This window comes from Perca fluviatilis, chromosome 17 (genome assembly GCF_010015445.1).
Source record: "Perca fluviatilis chromosome 17, GENO_Pfluv_1.0, whole genome shotgun sequence".
NCBI classification, from domain to species: Eukaryota; Metazoa; Chordata; class Actinopteri; order Perciformes; family Percidae; genus Perca; species Perca fluviatilis.
In genome coordinates, this window is record NC_053128.1 from 829,277 (window position 1) to 847,589 (window position 18,313).

At 42.4% G+C, this 18,313-nt stretch overlaps 1 protein-coding gene across 2 annotated transcripts in view; it reads right to left on the reverse strand.

Annotated features, from left to right (window-relative positions):
* slc12a2 (solute carrier family 12 member 2) overlaps nt 1-17,701 on the reverse strand; it is a 94,566-nt gene extending 76,865 nt beyond the window's left edge. The window contains exon 1 of one of the 2 annotated variants that reach the window (XM_039780105.1): nt 16,695-17,279. In XM_039780105.1, the coding sequence (XP_039636039.1) occupies nt 16,695-17,279 (585 nt within the window). Of the gene's footprint in view, nt 1-16,694 lie in introns of both variants that reach the window. The other variant, XM_039780106.1, reaches the window with a different exon arrangement.
* Nucleotides 17,702-18,313: the final 612 nt, after the last annotated feature.

Sequence of the window (18,313 nt, forward strand, 5' to 3'; positions counted from 1 at the left end):
AAAAAAAATAAAAAAAAACCCTTTTTTTTAAAAACCCCCACCCCCCAAACCCTTCCGGAAGACTCCAACCCTTTCAGTAATGTCAGTGAAAGCTAAAGGAGGAGGAGGATACTGTGTGTTAGGACAGTACGTTGTTGAAGCCATTCGTTAGGAACAGGTTGTCCTAAAGTCTTCCACAGTGTGGCCCTCTCGCAGGTACCAAGCAGACATTCCAACACTAAATAAGTGTATCTGGCGTGGCTGAGGGGGCTCACTGCTGAATGCACAGCACAGACACAGGACGAGTTGGTGAACATTATCTACATGGCTGAAGCAACACAAAGGCTGGCTTTGCACGACGACGACAAAGCATCGAGAGCTTAGCACGGCAGTGCAAACTGTAGCATGACTCGCCCGGCAGCACTACAAAAAAAAAAAAAAAAAAAAAAATACTCACGATGCAATTAGATTTAACAAACTTTAACCTTGGACAAAGTCAAGCGAGGTTTTAAAAAAAATAAAATACTTTTCAAGACCTTCTACAAATCCTCTGTGACGTGACAACAAGATAGCCAGGAAGGACAGAGCATGGATACATACAAATTATTTTTTAGAAATTATCAGGACTGACAAACACCTAATCAAAAAACAAATAAGCTTCTGTTGTGTCAGCAAGCCTGGACCTAACAGTTACCCTCTGAACCACATCACACAAAAATCAGACAGCAGTACAGGCCCAGAGTTTTACTGATCACACAGGATTATGTTGGCTTGTGGAAGACTGAGTGCTGAATTCAAAGCCCCATGCTGAAGGAAACGGACCTGAGGGAATCATTTAAAGCCAGACTCACTGACTACGGCTGCAAACAACATCTATTGTCATAGTCCTTTAAGGTGTGGATGATTTTCTGGATGAATAGATTACTAGTTTGGTCTCTACAATGTCAGAGAAATAGTAAAAAAATGTGGATCGGTGTTTCCCAAAAAGCACAACTCAAAGATATTCAGTTTCCTGTCACAGAGGAGAGAAGAAACTAGAACATATTCACATTTAACAAGAAAAAAAGGCTGCAAATGACATAAGTTTAGTTATAAAACATGACAAACCAAATACTTATCAAAATAGTTGGCGATTAATTAATAGTTGACAACTAATCCAGTGACCCATTCATCTTTGCAGCTCCATCGCTGACATCAGATCAAATTGTAAATGGTCGTATATTATTATGATGATTATTTATTTAATTTATTAATTGGTCATTTCAATTCCCAAGGTTTCTGAGGACATGGAAAGAGCACTTAAAAATAGTTAAGCTTTATTAAGATATACGCATTACATCAGAGATCTTGGCAGGTCCTCAGAGATACTGCATCCTCCCCCCCAAGTTATTGTTAATTTTTTTTTTTTTTCATAACGTAATATGTCTGAAAATTAGGGGTGGGAATCACCAGAGGTACCACGATACGATATTATCACGATACTTAGGTCACGATACGATATTATTGCGATTTTAAACATATTGCGATATTCTGCAATATATTGCAATTTATTACCTTTTTTCCAACTTCATTATTATGTCCCCAAAGGAAAACTTTGTCAACATCTGTTTGTTCATCTCACATGAAATTTATTGCTGTAAAATGTGACTGTCAAGCTAACTAACTAAGTGTTTGCCCCGGTGTGACTTTCGTGTACTGCTCTAGTTTGGAGAACGTGAGACAGCAGTTGCCAGTCTTCTGTGAGATAATGAGCTGTAATAGTCACATAGGAATCCACTGCCCGTGACGTCCATGCATCACAAGTTAATGCAACACGTTCTGCTGGTTTCAAACTTTCCTGAACTTTAAGCTTAACTTCTCTGTAGAGCTTGGCACGGCTGTATCCGTGAAAAAACGGGCGCCGCGGAGTCACGTCCCTTGGTTCCAGTGTTTTTAGCAAGTGACAAAATCCCTCATTTTCCACAACGTTGTATGGACGCAGGTCTTTGCACATGATGGCGGTGTCGTTTGAGTTATTTTCTTAGCTCGCTCTGAATTGGGAGGTAGCTTTGTCGCCGCTAAGTGTGTCCAGTGTTGGTTGGTTTTTCGGCGGAGCTGGTTTAGCATTAGCTTTACCGTCCTCGGCTAACGCTAACTCTGGATGGTGGCGTGTGAGATGAGCCCTCATGTTTGTGGTATTCCCTGAGTATTTTATTTGCATACGACACTCCTTGCAAATCCCATGTCTCATATCCATCTCAGTTGTCCCCTCCGAAAAAAGTCCAAACACTTGATTTAAACGCCGATGGTGCATTTCTAATTTCTTTCTCTGACGCTGCCAAGTTTATTTTATCTACATCCTCCTGCACGCTGACAGTCACCCCGCTGACCTCACCAGAAAACAAACAGCGCCATCTGGTGGACTGAATAAGCAATTGATTTTATTATTCTACTACCAAAAAGTTAAATTCTCATGTGCAATTTAAATAATAAAAGTTCGATACTTGGCGTCTGTGTATCGATACAGTATTGCCACGGGAAATATCGCGATACTATGCTGTATCGATTTTTTCCCCCACCCCTACTGAAAATATACATAGACATGAGTCCAACATATTCTTAGCAAAGATAAATCAGCCTATTTGTGATTTGTTTTTTTATATATATTTTTATATTTGATAGAATATATGTAGTAGGTGGCCCCTGCATTAGATAACATGGCAGGGGGAAGAGTCTTTGGAGCCAGGCTGATGCTGATGGATTCTCAGATCCCCGTTTCATGGCCTCCCTGCGTGACTCTGTCCGGGCCGAGAGGAGCGATCAGATGTCCTCGGTCTGACACATCTCCCCATTGTTTGGGGAAAACCTCCCACCACTCCGTTCATTATTCTTTTACTGCACTGAAACTCTCCCAGAGTTGGATTCCCTGCTGCCCACTGAGGCGTGTTGATGGAACAGAAACGGCCTGGTCTGACGCTGCAAAGTTTTCTGTTTTGGAATTGTGTCGAATTACTCTCCGACTCTGGCAGAGTGTGAAAGAGGTGAGCAGTGAGGCGCCTGCAAACACTGAGCAGCTTTGTGGCTCAGCCAGGTGACGGCACCTGTGAATGGACTCCGATGGAGAGGCACTTTTAGTTTTGGGGAGGGGGGGGCGGAATAGAGCATGTGCTCAACATAGGATCCACCACCCCTAGGTCCTCCAAGTTACTGCAAGAGGGCTGCCAAAATTATGGTTTGATCTTTTTTTTTTTTTTTTTTCCCCAACTTCAAATAGGATAATATTCTTGTCTTCATCCAGCTCCTTTTCAATCATGGATAGGTTATATGATACAGCAAATCATTTATGGTGCGATTATAAAATGTGCCCATTTTCATGAGTGGAATAAAAAAGAAAAAAAAAAATATGTGGAGCGGAGTTATTTCTGATAATACACATTAACATGAATCCAACATATTAGCAAAGACAACTCAGCCTATAGTAATGGCCTAAGCCACTGGGAACTGATAATGTATTTTAAAGACATTTTTAAACTACAGTTACAATGGGGCGGCTCGGTGGGAAACGTAGACCTAGTCCTATTCTCTAATGTCCAGTCAGCTTTTAGCACTGACTCAATGTAGAGCCCTATGGAGCCTGTCTTATAGCCCTCCATGATTCTGTTATCAGAAACTATTGGACTCTACATTAACACATTATTTGGAGCAGGCAGTCCCAAACAGGCAATAATTGTTAACAATAAACACTATTCTTACCTAAATCAATATGTTATTTAGGATTGGACATAGTTTAGATTTGAACATTTCTGATTCCAATTCTTCCTTTTGATTCTGGTTCTTTGAGGGCTGGAGTTGAAACAGGTCACATGTTTATTTCACAGATAAGAGGACCATTTGATTTGATTCAGTGGTGATTAACAGTTTTACCGGGTTTTTACATCCACACTTTAGAGCGCTGTTACTGAGCTCCATGGCTGCAACACAACAAGCTCCTGGAAGTACAGTGGTCACTACGGAAACCAACACAACAATTTTCCAAACGATTCCAATAAAAAAATTATTCCATTGGAATGGTAATTTTTTTAAACTATTCCCAGTTGGAACTGGTTTGAGATGCCCAGTCCTAATGTTATTCACTTCTGACTTTCCATCCCATGTGCTTTGCAGAAGTTTATAGAAGGGGGCCACCAAGAACGACTTCATTTTGTAATTGAATGGAAATTGAGCAGATCGTGGGCACATCCTGCCATGCGGCTCGCATGTGTACACACATGTGGCAGCCTGTAAACATGTATAAATAAAAGGATGTCTGCCAATTTTCCATGATGCTAAAGACACACTCACAGGAAGTTGACTTAAGCGTCCTTCCTGGCTTCAATAAGCAGAGGGAGAGGCGACTGCCGTTCCATCAAACTGACCTCCAAACATCTTTGACTTGTTCCTTCTAACACCATGCACATGGCCGCTCTGCAGACAGGAAAGTTATGGGATGTATACAGACAAAAGCTCATATTGTCCAAGTGTCCTCTGTCCAAGGGGACTCATTAAAACGCTCTGTTAGCAGGTGGATGAGGCCAACAAGAGGCAGGACTCAGTTCCTGTTGAGGGCAGGCTAACTTCAACAAAAGTAATCCATTGAACGAAATAAACCAAGTGTTGTCTAAATACAAGCAGGATACTTTGCCTTAATAAAATATAGTTTAAAAGTGGAAAAAAAATGTGGATTGAAATCAGAAACTTTGTGATCAAAGAATAAGTGAAGACGGAAGGCTTTTGAAACTTCCAGCATGACATTCATTTGTCAGGAAACTCAACTTCTAACACACACTTTAATGTCCAGAGTTCACCGTTTGTTCCAGAAAGTTATTGGGACCACAGTCCATCCCTTTGGCTTTGACAGGTTTTTTGTATGCATGTCTTTGTTTTTCCTCCAGTATCACAGTCCTGCCCATTCATAGCAGCCACGGCCAGTTTGTTATGCCACTCTACAGGGGTGGTATCATGTGAGACAGTGATGTCAACATTCATCCCTCATACTGTGACTGAGCCCCAAGTGGAAATAGTGCATGTGCTTTGTGAAGTGCTGAGCTTAGCAGTGTGCTGAGCGAACAGTCGATCTGTCGTGCGGTGCTGAGCGCTGCAGGAAACAGGAAATGGGAATATGAAGGTCAGAGAGCCCAGGAGGGAATGTTGTGTGCATAGAAATAAAATGGATTATGTGGTTATTTGATATGGTTGTGTGTGTTTGGACTGTTGGAACGGCAATCACATGCCAGTGCCATTGGCAATGCATAAGCCAGAGTAGTGAAGGAAACATTAATAATAGGCTAATTGTGAGCATTAAATATTTGAATATAATTCAGTGTTTTCCTTAGCTTTGTGGAAGACTTGGGTGCACAAATTTGGCTGGGAGTTTAGAGGTCATTCCTAAATAAAATAGACAAAATGCAATTGCACATCATTATTATCACCAGATCTGGGTCTAAAATGTTGGAAAAGCTAGAGCAGAGAATAAATAAATTACACTCCGAAAGAAGACCTTCTTTGTTGAAGGTTAAAGACTAAACTTGCTAGATAAGACCACTGGGGACCAACTACAGTCATTCCATCTGAGAAAAGTTAAGTTATTTTTTATGCTCACATTGATTTTGCATTCATTCGGCTTAGGTGGAGCCCAAACAGCTTGGATGCTGCACCTAAGCCTTATAATGGTAGGGACATTTGAATATTAAAAATAACGAATTAAATTCAAATGGTATTTATTATAGAGGAGTATGACCAGCTCTAGTGTGTGTGTCGCACTGATTTCAATGTGCCCCTGCAGTTTGAGAGATTTCTAAAGGAAGGACACGGTTAATAAACATTTTAAGCTGACTGACGGTTGGCCCACACAGTGCTGGACATACTGGCTGAACGGAACACCAGTTGCTTCAAGCTGCAGCGATGACATGTTCACTGACACTCATGCTAACACAAATATGTTCACAGCATTTCTCAGACACAAAAAAGCTGCATTCCACAAGTCAGCTAAGCCTCTTTCATCACAGAGGGTTGTCAGGTGCCGTCGAAGCAGCAGCATTTGTTATCTGGCCAATATGAGCTACAGTGCCCTTGAGCAAGGCTCCTAACCTCATCAAGTTACATGATCACATACACATAGTTACATAGCAGGGTGTTCCCTGCCGCTGTAAGGTTTGGGTGCAGCGGCCGAGCCGTTTAGGGCAGCGCCTAAGCCGAATGAATGGGACTAAATTACTTTTCTCAGATCTAACGATTGCAGTTTGTCCCCAGTGGACTTTTTTAGCAAGTTTAGTCTTCAAGCTTTTTGAGTGATATTTATTTATTTATTTATTTATTTATTGTTCAAGCTTTTCAAACGTTATAGTCACAGATATGGTTATAAGTCTAAAATTATGTGAAAAAGAGATGCACAACTACCACAAAGAGACGCCAAATGATGACAGAGACCCAATACTACCCCAAAGAAAATAAAAATGACCCTAAAGAGACACAACATGACTACAAAGAGATGCAAACATCCACAAAGTGACACACAATGTATGGGGAAATTGCATTTTTATTATTATTGAAAAACATAACATTTTCTTGAGGAAGGATGCCAAAACCCACGCCAAAGACGCACACATAAGTCTTCCACAAATCTAGGGAAAACACTGCATAGTTTGAGCTCAGGCTCAATAACTATCTCCAAACTCTAGAGATAGAGCACTCTGTTGTAACCATATCTAAAACTCTGGGAGCGTTAGGTAAACACAAAGGATCATTGCTGGGTCTGCTCGCTCTACACTCAATCTGAGGGACTGTGCCTACACTTCACCTTATTGGAAGGTTAGGGAGGGAAAAAAGAAACTCCCACTTTAATTGCTGTTCTGGTACAAAATGGTCTCGAGGGGAGGCTGTGCTATTTCTGACTTTAGGCTCCATGTGACGCACTTGGATGTAGGGATAAGAAGGAAGCCAGGTCCTCGGCATACACTCTCACCCACACAGAGGTTTACAAGCGTGCGTGTGTGTGTGTGTGTGTGTGTGTGTGTGTGTGTGTGTGTGTGTGTGTGTGTGTGTGTGTGTGTGTGTGTGTGTGTGTGTGTGTGTGTGTGTGTGTGTGTGTGTGTGTGTGTGTGTGTGTGTGTGTGTTACAACAGCTGTAAGGCCATCAGCCATGGCTGATGCTGAGACAAAAGGAAACCCTCTCCTGTCAAAGGCCACAGCAGAAGCCCAGGGCGTCCTTTGCTTCCTGTCCCTGTGTACAATCTGTGCAGCAAACAAAGAGAAGGGGGAGCAGGATCCAAACAGGGTGAGGGAGAGCTTTGCTCAAAAAAGAAAAAAATAGTGCAACGCTTAAACAGCAGCTCCATTGTGCAAGTACCCAACATCTCCCGTAAAGAGCAGCAAAGCCAACAGCTGTAGCTCACCGTTTGTACTCAGAGCAGAGCAGCTGGCACCTTGTTTGGCTCATTTTCCTTGTTTCCTTTTTACATCATAATTTCACAAGGCAGGACATGTTGTTCAGCAGTAAGCTTCAGAGAACTATAACTAAATACTCCAAGGCCTTGTATGTATTATGTTTTATACAACTAACGCAGCTGAGAACTCTAATGCAAGTCATGCTCAATAACACCTACCAAAGTCAAATTCCTTCTGTATGTAAGTATACTTGGCCAATAAATCAGATTCTGATTTTGATACGATTAACTTTTCAGGACTACATCCAGTTAACAGTTAAAAGTGGAGGTGCGTCTAGAATATCATGTTCAACAAAACGGGGGCACCTGGGTAGCTCGCTTGGTAGAGCGCGCGCCCATATACAGAGGCTTAGTCCTCAACGCAGCTGTCGCAGGGTCGACTCCTACCTGCGACCCTTTGCTGCATGTCAATCCCCCTCTCTCTCCCCTTTCAGGTCTAAACGGTCCTATCATAATAAAGGCCTAAAAATGCCACACAAAAAAAATCTGTCAAACTCGAGGCTTCAAAGCAGCAGTTCCACAAAGCAATGTGTGACGTCACTGCTGCTCCATGCACTGTTCTTTCAGTCAGTGGGTAAAACACTGACCTTAGCACGCTACTCCTGTATACCTGCAGGTACCAGAGGTAGAACACACCACGTTGGGTTTTATCCAACATCAGTTAAGCTAAATGGCTCATTTAGATTGTGAGTGGGCTGTTTTCTGCACTGCATCACACAGCAGCATGTGTGCAGCTCCAACTGGCTGAGCACTAGTGGGTGGGGGCAAAGAAGTCAATACGGCATAGTATCGCCATATTTTCCGTGGCAATACTGTATCGATACACAGACGCCAAGTATCAACCTATTACTATATATGTGTTGGTCAGTTTGTCTGCTTGACAATCCCATTTTGCAGCATTAAAATTGAAGTGAGATGAACAAACAAAGAAATGTATCTTTTTAGATAAAACAGATGTTGACAAAGTTTCCTTTTGGGGACATCATTTGAAATTGGGAAAAAGGTAATAAGTTGCAATATATCACAGAATATTGCAATATGTTTAAAATCTCAATAATATGGTATCGTGACATAAGTATTGTGATGATATATGGTGAGGCCTCTATTATTACTATTATTTTCAGTGAGTTAAAGGAAAATGTAAAATCTCTTCTCAGAAAGAAAGAGAATAAGCATATCTCTCAAGATATTGAACTATTACATTTATACTTGAATCACACTTTTAGATGTTCTTTTTTAGATTCTGTTCATATAAATAGTTATTCCTAAAACATTGATATTTGGATTTGTATAATATTTTGTAAAGATTTAGGATTGTATTTGCACTTGTGGCCATGTTAAGCAAAATAGTACAACTGCAACTACTGTGCCATGTGTGCACAGGCAGTAACACCCAACACACCAAAGAAATATTTTATATTCTGTTTTTAATGTCACTGCTGAGATGCCACTTTTAAACTGGTGGAAGTTTACTTAGTACTAATCTAAACTTCAACTAAATTACTCAAAAAGTAAAGGGCATGCTACAGCTTTGGCTTTTTAGACACAGTGGAGCTGCTACACTGGAGCAACACTGATCGGACATCAATATTTAAGCAAGGCCTTTATGCTTGGCCGCTCCAGCCTGAATAAATCTGCCCTGTCACTGTTCCCCTTCTGACTCGTCAATATAGACCTACAGCACACTACTGCTGCTGCCTGATCAAGAGCCCGATACACCAAGACAGTCGGGCTACATTTACATCGCTACGTTTGGGAATGAGAGGGGAAAAATGCCAGAGCAGGGGGAATGAGAGGGGGTAAACACCAGAGCAGGGGGAATGAGAGGGGGAAACGCCAGAGCAGGGGGAATGAGAGGGGAAACGTAGCAGAAGATATTCCTTTTTAAACCAAAATGTAGAAATGTAAATTTATCCTCAGACATTCCTGTCTGTTCCATCCCACCAAACACACCCAATCTTCTACTCGGGGGCTCACCATCCCCACCATGTCTGGCCCTATCAGGTTACATGAAGAAGCCAAGTGTTTAGCGGCCATCAGGGAAAAGCAGCGCCACTCAGTCAGTCTCTTAACGCCCCTGACGGGACACTGAATGACTCATTGATTGCTGTGAAAAAGCCCATGGCTAACGGTCAATTGGTACAGTAGAATTTCCATTCCACATTTCGATCTGGGCGTGCAGACTTCAATGTTGGAGAGCAAACACCACGGTCACCATGACCTTCAGACCAGTACAAACGCCCCACATGTCAGACGCCAAAGCTACGGAGCCTAACAGTGCTGCCTCTATGAATGTGAGCCAACCACAGCTGCTAATTAAATCCTGCTGTCTATCAGTTGATGGTGCAGATCTGCCAGCAGCAGTAATTCAGTGGTGATGAAATACACTCGACTCCTAATATTGTACGACATACTTGCCATGAAGAGCCAATATATTCTGACCAGGGAACACAACAGGAGCGCTCTTTCACAACCTTGAGACAATATGAGACCAGCTTTTCATCACTTACTACTTGGCGGCTGGATATGTGAACAGAGATTAAGGAGCAAGGAAGGGAGATTGCTTTTCACCGTTTTTCATTTACTATAACTGACCGGAGGCAGTGATCGGGGACAAAAGCATCCTGCTCACGTTGAGGGACATACTGGACAACGTCTCGTTATTCAGACCCCAGCCCCTACCCGCGTCTTCAAGACTTGACCCAACTGAACTCTACTCAACTTAACCCGACTCGCGCTGCCAAATAAGAAACCATCGACTCGACCGAAGACCCCAAAATTTCATGCCTTTCTCTCTCTGCCAATCACCTGCATCCATGGGTTACAAGTACAGGAGTAGGGTTGGGCATTGTTTGCATTTTAACAATTCTGATTCAGATTTCGGTTCTTATTGATTCCAATTCTTTGAGGGGTGGAGTTGAAACAAGTCACATGCTTATTTCACAGATAAGAGGAACATTTGATTTTGATTCAATGATGATTTAGTTTTACCGGGCTTTTTCCAAATAAAGAGACACTTTAGACGCCGCTTACTGTACTCCATGGCCGCAACACAACAAGCACCTGGAAGTACAGCGGTCGCTATGGAAACCAAAACTTGGGTGTGCTAAATTTGGAACCGATTAAAAACGATTCCAAACAAAAAAGATAAAAAAGATAATTTTTGAAAATTGGAACCGGTTCTCGATGCCCAATCCTAGACGGTAGATATCAGAGAACAGACTAAATAAAGTTAGGTTTGGGTCTTACATGTGTCACGGCATTACAGTGGATCCTAGCGGGACACAGGTTTGCAGTCTGGAGTCGGGTTCAATTGGGCCGGGTCCTATAATTCAATTCAATTCAATTTTATTTATAGTATCAAATCATAACATAAGTTATCTCGAGACACTTTACAGATAGAGTAGGTCTAGACCACACTCTATAATTTACAAAGCCCCAACAATTCCAACAATTCCAGTAATTCCCTCAAGAGCAAGCAGTGCGACAGTGGCGAGGAAAAACTCCCTCTTGGGAAGAAACCTCGGACAGACCCAGGCTCTTGGTAGGCGGTGTCTGACGAGCCGGTTGGGGGAAAGACCCGGTTTGGGTGTCAGTTTTCGATCCTGAATGACTGTTGACCCGTTAACCAACTGGGTTGGGTTTGTTCTAACTTTTTCCATTTACGAGCCCCAGAGCTGAGCAAACTGAATAAGCAGAACCCTGCTTCCTGCATCCTGCACAGATTGGAGATTACATTTAACTTATTACATGCAAGGTGCTTACTCAACACCAGCACACAACTTTTGCAATATAGTGTGTAATTCTCCACCTAACTCTAGCAGGGTATAAACATGACAGATGAACATGCAACAGTTTCAGAAGTTGCACAGATACAGTCTTCACTGCATTGTTACAATGCTTTGTACACTAGACAATGTGAAAGTCGGTCACTAGCAGTGTTGGGAAGGATACTTTCAAAACGTATTTCGTTACAGAATACAGAATACATGCCCACAAATGTAATTTGTAACGTATTCCGTTACGTTACTCAATCTGAGTAACGTATTCTGAATACTTGGATTACTTCAGGATTACTTCCACATTGAATTGCGTTTTATAAGTGTAGGAATGCGGCTATCACATCCATCTTACTAAACAGGCCTATAATGGTGTGTTCTTTTTATTCCAACTAGCTGAATGTGTACCTGAACAAGCAGATAGATTATTGTATTGGTAGTCCCGAACTGCATACTACAAAAATCTGACCGCGGTCTAAGCTACCACGAGCTAATTTTAGCTAACGTTAGCTAGCATGTCAAACGGGGCTAGTCAGTCTTTAAACGGCTCTGGAGCTAGTAAATCAGCACGTAGGAGAATGTTAAGTCGCACGTCAATGTTAAAATAGCAAGGTGACCAGTAAAACTACAGCAGACGACTACTCTTGGCTAATTAAAAAATAACTTACTTTAAGATGCTTCTTCAGGTTGGAGGTGGAGTAATTTGGACGCTGAAAGCAGGTTGGTTGCTGGCAAGCAGAGGCTGCACTGCACAGTTATATTTCATTCTCCCTGTTCGTTCTTTAATGTGAAATGCTGTTTGAATTTCCAAGATAGAAACTTATTGCTGCCCTGGCTCTGTCGTGCCGGTTCCGACTCCATTGTGACTGATCACGCAAATAGCTATTTTTTTTATTTCATATCGGGGCTTCTGGAAAATGCATTAAGTTGCCTTAATTTATTCAGAGTGAATAAACTCGTGAAACAGAGAAGTATCGTCATGTAATCCATTGATTTTAACAATGTAACTGTATTCTAAATACCAACTATTTAAATTGTAACTGTAACGGAATACAGTTACTCATAATTTGTATTCTGAATACGTAACGCCGTTACATGTATTCCGTTACTCCCCAACACTGGTCACTAGTGACTACTGTTGGCCTTCTAGCCCACTGATATTCAGGACACCTCCCCCATCTCCGTCTGTACTGTATGTATATGTCTTCATGTATTGTTTGCTTTGCTGTAAACCAAGTGCCCTCTGGGGACAAAAATAAAATTGAAAGTTGAAATTATTCCAACTGATGACTCATCCTCCGTCTCTATTAGCCTAACACATAAACGAGGGCTGGGCATGGTTTCAATTATTTTAGAAATACTAGTGGTTATACGATAACTGGCCTCCTGTAGATTACATTAGATTAGATTCAACTTTGTCATTGTGCAGAGTACAAGTACAAAGACAGCGAAATGCAGTTGTGTCCAACCAGAACTGCAAAAAAAAGCAGAAAAGTGCAATGTGATATACAAAGTATAGACAGTACAATAGTGCATAGGCAGGACAAGAAATATATTGCAGTGTTAAATAAATAAATATGGCTATGTAATGTACCAAAACACCTTACTTTCAGAAATAAAAACATGTATCCACAAAACATTTTTTTCATTGAACAAAACAAGGCAAAACTCTAAATTGTTAAATGTCTAAACACAAGCTGCTGTACAAGAACTCAACTAAATAAAATCCAGTGTAAAATTGGCAACATTTTGATAGAAAATCAGGTAAAGTAAACAAGATCATGAGTCTGACCAGACATTCTATACCAGCTTTCAGTAGCCTACTTTTGATACTCTGTGTTAGGATACTTCGTTGAATTACCCAGTCCTACACACAACATGCAAGTTAAACATCTTAGCAGTTGTTAGAGATGCCTTTGATGGAGCTAGGCTAGCTGTGTTGGTGCTAAAGCTAAGCAAAACTAGTTTGGAATAGAGCTGGAAAGATCGATTAGTTGTCAAATATTAAAATAATCGCCAACTATTTTGATAATCAAATTGGTTTGAGTCATTTTCTTATGAAAAAAGTAAAGCTTGAGTGAAGTCAGCTTGTTAGATGTGAATATGGTCTAGTTTCTTCTCTCCTCTGAGACAGGAAACTGAATATCTTTGAGTTGGGGACAAAACAAGACATTTCATCTTGGGCTTTGGGAAACACTGATCCACATTTTTCACCATTTTCTGACATTTTAGAGACCAAACTAGTAATCTATTAATCGAGAAAATAATCCACAGAGTAATAAACTTGAGAACCCCTGATATACACGATACGGATATGTCATATCAGCTGATATGGAACAACAAATATCAAAGATGTGATTAAGGTCATTTAGAGACTGTGTATAGGCTACATATTCTACAATATCAAATGTCCTGCTCACTACATAGCTCGATTACACTCTTTAATAACCAAATGTAAGGGTTTCTTAACAGATGTTCGTTTGTTAAGAGAAAATAAATATAAAATCAGTAGTGGTGTAACGGCCCATAGTTGAACCGTGGTCTGTACGGATAAACAGTCATGATTCGGAACGCATGTGAACCGGGGATTGATTGCAAAGTTTAACCATGATATTAGTGTGAAATGTTTACTGTCACCGTTACTTAAAGTATGAAGGCTTGCCGTAAAAAGATACAGGCAACGCAATTTGCTGTTCACGTGAACGAGGCATTAAAAGTTAAAAGCAGTGGATAGACGTTATTGGCATGGGTACTGGAGGAGCGGAAGAACTCGAAAAGCTGTGACGCCGGCTAGAGAGCTCCATCGTATCAGCGGCATTTTGTAGTTGAGTTACCCGAGAATAGGGGGCTTCGAGCCGGGTACAGGGCACCGCGAGCCGTCGGTCGTTCCGGCGGACATTGTGGCTAAGTTTAGGTGACAAAAAGTGAGCGTTATGCAGCAATGAGAGTTACGTTTAGGCACCAAAACATCTAGTTAAGTTTAGAAGAAGATGGTGGTTTGGATTACAACTCTCCTGAGGAACACGCATTTCCAGGGTGAAAGTAGGGCTGCTCGATTATGGAAAAAAATATAATCACGATTATTTCGATCAATATTGAAATCACGATAATTTAACACGATTACTTGTTGACTTCTGGAAATATGTTCCCCAGGATTGAACACACTGGGTTTATAATCACAGTTCTTTAAGTAATAAATGTTAAGTATTTAGAGAAAAAAATACCGCTCCCCCCCTCCCCTTTTATGTGCTGATCTGAAAATTGATCCGATCCGTGACTCAAAACCGTGATCTGACACGAACCTTGAGTTTCGTAATCCGTTGTACACCTTTAAATCAGTATCCAACTCAAACTCCAAAATATCAGCCAGGCGCTCTTAAAACTTCTGAAACAAAGATCAGACTTAAGTACTACACAGAGTCAAGCAGCTACATCTACAATGCCCCTCTGAATCATGCTGTTATCAGCTTAGTTATCAACTATGATAACCATTGGCTTGAAGTGCATCAAACAACTGTTTTTCTTATTCAGAAAAGACACTTGGGGCCCCAGAGCTGAGCGGATGGACTGCATTTCATGAATGTCTTCTATTCATAGCCTGGATGTTTACAGTGCAGGGCTCTCTCTTCCAGAGTGAGTAACCAGTGCAAATTCATCAGGGTTGTGATGCATTAGCCAGGAGCCTGCTGCCAATAGCTAGAGCTGGGCAATGTATCCATATTATATTGATATCGTGATATGAGACTCAATATAGTCTTAGATTTTGGATATCGTAATATGGCATAAGTCAGTGCTGTCTTTCCCTGGTTGTAAAGGCTGCATTACAGTAGAGTGCTGTCATTTTCTGAACTTACTAGACTGTTGCAGCTGTTCTATTTGCCTTTACCCACTTAGTCATTATATCCACATTATTGGTGATTATTTATCAAAAATCTCATTATGTAAATATTTTGTGAAAGCACCACACGATAGAGGTATTTGGTCAAACATATCGTGATATTTGATTTTCTCCATACCGCCCAGCCCTACCAACAGCCACTGTGAACTTTATCAAAATGTAACCTTGACGATTGCAAGCGACTTGGGGTCAGATAAACACACTCCAGGTGAAATTACTCTTTATAATCAATTGCTAATAGGACATGATGGAAACTCATTGATGCCAAACTGAGCTTAAGTCACTGAACCACCTGACAGATGTTTTGAGATATTTTGAAATGTTGACCAACTTTAAAAAGGTCTGGATTTTCCCTACAATTATAAGGCTTAGGTGCAGCACCCAAGCTGTTTTGGCACCACTTAAGCCTGAATGTAAAATCAATGTGAGCATCAAAGCTAACTTAATAACTTTTCTCAGATCTAATGATTGTACTTGGTCCCCAGTGGACTTCTTTAGAAAGTTTTGTCTTAAAGCTTTTTCAGTGTTCTTTTTTTAATGTATATGCTCTAGCTTTCCCAACTTTTTTTTAGACACATATGGTAATAATGGTCCAAAATAAATGTTAAATTGCATTATTTTTTCTTTTTACATATCAATTTCTTGTGTGAAGACCCCTAACCTCCACTAAAGAAAAACTCTGCTGTTCGTTTGAGGCCCTTTGGTGGAAGAAGAGTCATAAGAAGCCACTTATGCTATATGGCCCAAGTGTGTCAACACCCAGGTCCATATACCCTATACTGTACTTCTGGTCTGGGCTGTTGTGGCATAAGCCCCCATATGGTTGACCACTAGTGAAAACCCAATGCTCCAGCATACACTATGGTATTTTAGACAACACAAGTAATGGTTTAGCCTGCACAGAGCCCTGGCCTCAACCCATCCAATACCTTCGAGATTAACCGTGAGCCAGGTCTACCGGAGCTGGACCTCACTAACGCACAGTTATTTATATGGAACATTTCAAAACATTCAAGCTTTCACTAAACACTACAGAATCAAACCTGGCTTTCGGTCAGAGTGGTTCTTTCGCAAGAGAATCACCTGACCAATTACAACCAGCTCAGACTGCTGTGTACCTTTAATAAGTGTATTGTTCATAAAGTAAACACAACGACAGCGCAGCATAAAAGCATCAGCTGTGCACATGTAACCAAGGGACCGGGCCAGTCATTTTGATAACCTCCGACTCTGAGCCATAGCTTCTGTCTGGACACTGAAATGTGTGAATGCTACAGAGAAACAGAGCAGCGTGCAGGCTGGCTGGGACTCTGACCGAGAGGGAAACGCACATGATGTTTCTGTGTGCACAAGTGTACACGTACACGTACACACACACTCTATGCCCAACACGTCTGTAGTAGGCTATTTGAAGCTGAATTGAGGATGTGAGCACTTGATTTGCCCGTCATTTGAAGTCATGCCGCCGTGCAATAATTGTTATTACCAAGACTTATTAACAGCTATAAAGACATTGACTATGAGCGATAAAGCCACCGCAGTGTCATGCCTGTCTCACAACCATGTGTGGGCGCTTACCTTGTCCAACTCGTCGTGCAGCTCCGACAGGGTGGGTCTGATCAGTTTCTCCCCCAGCGGCGCTGATGTCTGTCGATAAAAATCTATGTTGGGCACGGCATCGATGGTGTTGTGGCCAAAAGTCCTCAGGTAATAGGTGTTGGTGTGGGTGTCATAGTGATAGTGATGCTGGCCTCCTGTGGACGAATGCAAGCTGGTCTCGCTCATCACCGTGTCCCCGTTCTGCAGGCTCTCAGCCGGCGGCGCCTCGGGAGAGGCCGCGCTCCCCGCTGCGCTCGGATCCGCGAAATTCACCACCCGAAACCGGCCTTTGGCTTCCTCTCCGCCGACACCTGGATCAGCACTCAGAGCCTCCGGAGGAGCGACGGGAGTGGCCTTATCGCTGGATGGGACAGTGGTGGAGGCGTCGGAGCTAGGAGACTTGTCTTCATTGGCGCCCGCTGCCTCAGCCACAAGGTCCACCTGGAACCGGCTCTGGCTGGGCGTCGGACCGGGCGGCTTCAGCCCACCATCTGCAGCTAGAAAATCATTTTCCGGAGCGGCATTCTCTGTCGGAGCAGACGTTGTGGAGGAAGTCGCTGACATGGCACACACACAAAAAAAACAAATGTACGTTAAAACAGTGTGGGGAAGAACCACGTTATGGCCCACAAACTAACTGGAGGAAGTGTGGAAGCCCGGGAGCCGCCCCGTTACAAACGGACAACTGCCTTCCTAATTTCAGGGGAGAACACGCTGCTCTGCCCGCAGCTCCGAGACGAGGGGAGAGCGGGGACGATAGCTCGTTAGCTGCCTCGGAAAATGAGGCTACAGTCTGGAAACTTTCGGCCACTCTCCTTCTTCTTCTTTCGCGGCAGTAAATCCCAAATATCCCCGGTAACTTTCACTCGCTCGACCACTGGACTAAATCCCGTCCACCTCCGGTCTTTGTGTCGTTCCGGGCAGGATGCTGTTGTCGACCTTGCTGCACCTTCTCCTAGACTCCCGCTGCTGCCCTCGCTGCTATTATACACACACTGCAGTCGGCATCACTGAAGGGTGGGCTCGCGAGATGTCATCGATCGCGTCTCTTTTTTTCAGGCGGAGGGAAATGTCGCGAGAATACATCACATTTCCCAAACAGTAGGCGTGACGTTCTGCTCCTGTGGAGGGAACGAGTCTATGAGAGGGAAGAGACGGGTAGGACGACGGGGGCCGGGTGAAACTGCACCAACGCGCTGTGTTGTCTGGAAGCTTCCTGGCTGTGGGGACTAACTGTTAATAACACGGTGTTTTTACTGAGAGATGGATCAACACTTCCATGTAGTAGTGTATTGTCACCAAGAAGGCCTTTTAGGGCCAAACCGAGTTTGATTTCCCACACCTGTGCCTGAGGCTAAGCCCCATATGATCACCGCTAACAGAGGCTCGGTTAGAGAGCACACTCTAACATACCGGTAGGCTATGTCTGAGAAACTGCAGTGCACACATGGTCATACAGACAGCATTCCATGTAACCTAACCTCTAAACACTTCAGAGACAGCTGTTAAATGCTTTAAATTGCATTTAAGCTTTTCTCAGTTCTTTGCTCAAACGTTTTCTTTTTTTTATGATCAATTTTTTATTATTTTTATATTTT